The sequence below is a fragment of the Sinohyriopsis cumingii genome, chromosome 3 (assembly GCF_028554795.1).
Source record: "Sinohyriopsis cumingii isolate HCF-2022 chromosome 3, ASM2855479v2, whole genome shotgun sequence".
NCBI classification, from domain to species: domain Eukaryota; kingdom Metazoa; phylum Mollusca; class Bivalvia; order Unionida; family Unionidae; genus Sinohyriopsis; species Sinohyriopsis cumingii.
In genome coordinates, this window is record NC_142963.1 from 33,165,037 (window position 1) to 33,171,036 (window position 6,000).

General features: G+C 36.6%; 1 protein-coding gene across 1 annotated transcript in view; it reads right to left on the reverse strand.

The window, feature by feature from the left end:
• LOC149802653 (uncharacterized) overlaps positions 1–4,225 on the reverse strand; it is a 94,899-nt gene extending 90,674 nt beyond the window's left edge. The window contains exon 1 of the mRNA XM_089952014.1: positions 3,891–4,225. Within this exon, the coding sequence (XP_089808140.1) occupies positions 3,891–3,978 (88 nt within the window). The 5' untranslated portion in view covers positions 3,979–4,225. The remainder of the gene's footprint in view (positions 1–3,890) is intronic.
• Between the last annotated feature and the right edge of the window lie 1,775 nt (positions 4,226–6,000).

A 6,000-nucleotide genomic window follows, 5' to 3' on the forward strand; every position in this document is an offset into this window, starting at 1 on the left:
TAAAGAATAAAATGTTTGTTACAGTGACCTTATTGAATTGATAAGGGTATAGTATGAATAAAGATGCATCCAATTATAGTTTCATGATTGGGACATAAAACAGCATCTAATAAATGAACTTTGAAAACTAAATTTCAAGAAAGTTGCTGAAACAAAATAAAGACCACAGAGACCTATATATGCCTTAAGGATACAGTACTTCAAGATACACTCTCTCAACAAATTTCACAATTATATGTAGGATAGTATGCATACAGTCCACAACACATCAAAAACTCATGTGGTCATTGCTAGATGCAAAAACTTAACCAATAAAAGAAAAAATATAGGTCACAATAAGCTTCTTTTGTTGTAAAGGTGTTGCACTAAGCAAGATGCATATCACTGTCAATTTCACAATTCTAACCATGGCATTGCCTGAGAAATTAACATTAAACACAAAGTTTAACCAAGGCAATCAAGTACAGTATATGTATCAGTCGTGATAACCTAGTTTCATAATTATAGATGAGGTAGTATATACATATCATGCAAAGCAAGATGTCATGGCTTCTAACCCTGGCTGAGTCATACCAAAGATTTACAAAAATGGTACTAACAGCTGCCTCGCTTGGCACTCGGCATTAAGAGATTAGTGTTAGGACTGGTCGGCCTGGTGTCAGGATAATGTGACTGGGTGGGGCATCACGCTACCTATCTGCGGCATGATACCCCGGTGCTCAACATCACCATAAACAGCCGCACTGCAGATATCATAGTGATATGACTTAAAAAGTATTAAAAGTATTAAAAAAACACACATACACACACCAGTGCCGCGAATATATTCCTCACAGTAGGTTACCTTGCTTTGGAAGAACAAGGCCACTACTACATCTATGTAAATATTTGCTAAAATGCCATCTGGAGATAAACGTACTCTGTCATGATTGCTTGGGTAGGACAATGCTATGTGTCTGTGGCATGATGACCCAGTGCCAGACATCACTATAAACTGCCACACTGCAGACATCATAGTGATATGACTGATTAAAAAAAAACAAACCTACATTAAAAATCCTAATCATGCACACACACATATATTGTGAACCATCTGAGTTATGTAAACAACACTTTTGAAGGATGAACAATAGATGCATCTAAAATCATGCATGCTGCTCATTTCTGAAGTTTATAAATCCTGTCAAGCGCAAATGTAGCACAGTTTCCCCATACATTTGAACAATAATCCATTGTTGGAAGAATATATCACTTGTAGTATAGATTTTGAGTTTCCACAGGTAAATATTTCTTGAATCAGCTGAGATGGGCAATTTTGGATGACAATGTTTTACCAAGCTTACCAATATGGTCATTCCATAATAAATTATTATCTGGACTACGGACACACCTGCAAGCTTTTCATGTTTAACATTTTTTAACTGATGATTATTTGTTGCAAGAGATAGTTCTGGGTTCCCTGACTTGTGTAGCTTTTGTGATGTCCCCAAAATCATAAATTTTGTTTTACCTTCATTAATTACCATCCTATTTTGTTGTGCCCAGTTTTGGACTCTAATGAGGTCTGAGTTTAATCTAATTTGGATAGCTTCAGTATCAGAACTAGATGTATACAAGGTTGCATTATCTGCAAACAAATCTTTATTTGTGGATTCATTATTTAGTGATAGATCATTGACATAGATAAGGAAGAGGTGATGGCTTAAAACTGAGCCTTGAGGGACTCCTGAATGAATAGTGTGAGTCTGAGAGCTAATATTGCCAATGCTTACTTGTTGAGACCTTTGGTTTAGGTATGATCTAAACCATATTAAAGATGGATTGTCGAAGCTGTAACAGTTCAACTTTTGCAGCAGAATTTCATGATCAACAAGATCAAAGACTTTCTTGAAGTCAAGGAAAACAATCCCAGTCATATGTCCGTTATCCATTTCCTTCAGCCAAAGATCAATTAATTTTGGTACAGTCTGTTTGGCACGACTGACACTTTCTAAATCTCGATTGTGCTTTATGAAATACAGAGTATGTTTCAAACAATTTTAATAATCATTCTATAGGATGGGGTTTGTGTACTAATGCAGGTGGAACAATCATCTACCAGCACAAATCAAAATACACCCAGTTTTATTATTAAAAGACTTTAGATGTATTAATTACGGTTATCTCATGAAAGATTTGGGTGTTGGAAGGTAGATACTCTGGGTAGGATGAAACAGTTTGTAAATTTTTTTGTTAATATCTTCAGAGATTTTGACTTGTGTTTATTTTTTACTGGGTTTTCATTGTTTACCCTGATCAAAATTCCTTTGAAGGTCCTAAAGAAAGTGTTCAGATGATTTGTGTGCACTTGAGCTGGCAAAAAAAGAAAGTTTCAAAGCTGTTAAGAAAGTATCCATTTGAAAAACTGGAAGTTCCTGTTGGATGATACATTTTTCTCATACATTCTTTCAGTTTTCAATGTTGTTCTTACTTTGTTAGCAGTTAAATCCCAAACTAAAACAGCACCCTTAATGAAAATCTACTTGTACCACTGAACACTTTATTTAGCACTTACTAAGTGGTTTCAGCAAGAGTGAACAAAAAGTATTCAATAAAAATGAACTCTGGAGCAGAAATCTATAAAGGAATTAATTTACTGTTTGAAACCTTGTTGTTGACTTCATTCAATGGGAAAGAAACTCTACATGAAACTGTAAAAGTTTAGACTGGTGATATAATTTAGTTCCAGTTTCATTTTATCCTGTATCAACAGTGTCAGTCTGTAGCAAGATAAAATATCACCCAAATATAAGTCAGTGAAGTGTGAAATATCAGTCAAAGTGACCTACCTTTCAGAGAAGTATGTAGTACTTATCAAGATACATTCATGTTTCATCATTGCATGTATAATAGTATGTATGCAGGAGGCAGAAACCTGTGGTTATGAGCCAAACAGAAAAACCTATAATAAACCAGTAAAATATTTAATGTAGGTGACAATGACCTACTTTAGTTGAATAGGTATGGTATTAAAAGGTGACTACAATCATTTAGTTTTGACAATTCTGGCATAAACAACATTTGAAACTGAACCTGAGTCAGTGATGCAAAAAATATCGGTCATAGTGACCTACTTTGTAACGAGGTTGTAGTAGTCATCATGATGCACTGTCTTGCTGTGTTTTATAATTCTAGTTATATCAGTATGCATACAAAACCCCATAAAGGTCATAAGGTTAACACATTTTTAACTTACACCAGCAAAATGCAGGATGTAGATCACATTGTCCTTGTTTTGTTGTATGGGTGAAGTACTAACAGAAATTCACACGATTTTCTAGTTTGACAATTCTAGTATGAACTGAGCCAGAAAAAAAAACAACTTAAGACACAAAATTTAACCAAAGCCAGTAAAGTGTGACACATGAGTTACAGTAACCTACAGATATGCTAAGGCTATAATCTCCATCATCAAAATGCATCCCTCCCAAAATTTCCAGAATCTTCATAAAACAATATGTAAACAATGTGCAAAAATTAACAGCAAACACACACTTAACCAATAATGTACAATGAGATGTAAACACATGCACAGTTTGCCCCCTCAGCTCTGTCCGGGGGTGGGTGTGTGTGTGTGTTGCCATAGTGCTTCACAGACATGCATACATTAAAGATATGCAAAAGCCAGGGAATTTGTATGTGCTGTAAAATTGCTGTAGCCTATATACGAAAATTAACAAGCCCGTCAAGTTTTGCCCCCCCCCCCCCCCCCCGAAAAATACTGAAATGACGTTCCTGCTATTACTATCTCTGTATTCTGTTATTCAGCCTGAGCCACAGGGGCTCGTTACAAAGAAAATCAAGGGATTGGGGTTCTAACCTGTAATAATATAACACATAATAATACAAACCTAGTCCCACTTGCGATGCCAAAGGTTGCGAACTTGCAACACAACCATTCGAGCAAGTAACAACTGAACGGTGCGAGTTGAAGTTCATTCTGGTAAGAAGCGGAGTCTTGCACTGCTCTTCGCAGTCTTGTTTTTATATAGGTCGTACTGGGTATATCACTGTACACGGAGGGTACACATAACACGGAGTCGATGTTCCGATATTGAATAGAAGCAGTGACCTCCAAAGCATAGTTGATCACATCTGTGTTTTGGAGAGAAAAAAATACATATTCTTAACACTTTTCGGAATTACGACATTATTTTTTAGTTATTACCAACACAGGTACTCGACGCGACCTTGATGGTGAGCAAAAAAACAAAAACAACAACAAAAAAAAACAAAAAAAAACAACAATAATCTGAAGGGGAAAAAAATCATACAGAGTGACAAAAATACCTTAGATTACCCCCATGACCCGTTCGGACATAGAACCCTCTCTATCAAAACTATATAAGAGAAGGTACGTAACATCCATGCATCAGAGAACCGTTTCACTATTTCGACTATTTGTACGCAGGCAAAAATAGGCAATAACATGATTGCATCATGTTAGAAATCATTTGAATTTGTTAAATTAATGAGAGGATACTTTAAAGCAGGGGTGGGCAAACTACAGCCCGCGGGCCGTGCAGCCCGCCAAAGGTTTTCATACGGCCTAGGAACAAGTCATCATTCGCACTGTCTCTATTTATGTTACTCTGTTTATCAAATAAATGTGCTTCTTTTGAAGTTTAAGTTTTCAAATATTAACAACATATTAACAACTGAACATTAATTAGATGTTATTTAGAAAAACCTTTTGTTTTTGCTATTTCAAATATTAATTATTTTACTTAATGAACTATGCGGCCCGCGACAAGGTGTAAATTTGTGTATGCGGCACTTGCACTGGAAAGTTTGCTCTGCTTTAAAGTATAACATTTTGAGCCAATCATATTTCGCCGATGACGTATGTGCCCCATAGTGTACATGTTTTCGAAAATAAGAGTCGCTGGTATACGATGTATGTGCAGTGAAGAAGACAATGTCTAATTCTTCCATGGAACAGGATTCCTAAAGTTGAATAGAGTTAATGGTAAATAAAAAACTTACTTTTGCATCTACCACTGTTCTGTAATTAAAGAAGGGACGTATCGTAGATTTGCAAACATGGTATATGTAGCGCTTTCACCGGTTGACTCATGAGCTCGACGTTGTCCTGGCAGGCAAAATTTGCGAAATTCGCACGTATCGGAGCCCGTAACTTCAGCTTGCTACAACGCAAAAAAGTCAATGATGGCTTGATAAATTGAAAAATGTTTCAGGAGTAAAATAAGCCATATATTATGGTTGTGTGCCTTTAAAGACGGAAAGAGAAGAAGGAAATCGAGGGTTATGGGTGGAACCAAGTACTGGGAAGTTACGTACCGTCTCTCTTATATATTATGATAGAGAGGATCATGTCAGAACGGGTCGTGGGGGTAATCTGAGGTGTTTTTGTTACTCTGTATATTTTTTTCCTTTTGATTATTGTTGTGTTTTTTCAACATCAAGCTAGCGTCGAGCACCTGTGATTACAACGTTATTTTTATCGTTCTTCTAATAAATGTTTTCGTTGTTACGAACAACACTTCGTTACTACAACACATTTTCTTCTCGACATTACAACGACTTTATTATGACTTCTTCGTTACATCCAGTGAGTGTCAGAAACGAAGTTAATAATGGTTATGCTGAAAGCGTGTTTAAATGTAGATGGATACATTTAGTAATGATTGTTGTGTGCTTAACTATTTGTTTCAGAATATGATATAGCTATACATGGCGGCCAGTATAACTGGTGGAGAAAGAACCCGGAAAACCCCAGGGATGAACCACCGGCCCACTGGAAGCTACTGGATTGCTTTCTTACATATCCACTAAGGCCGAGCCCGAGAGTCAAACCCACGCAAATAGAGGTGATATGGCAGTGATCAGTAAAGGCGAGCGCTTTACTCGGCCACCCGGGGTTCTTGAAGGCTGATATGGAACGTTTAAATGTAGATGGGCAGTCTGAAGAATGGTACGGAGGGTTTAAATGTAGATGAA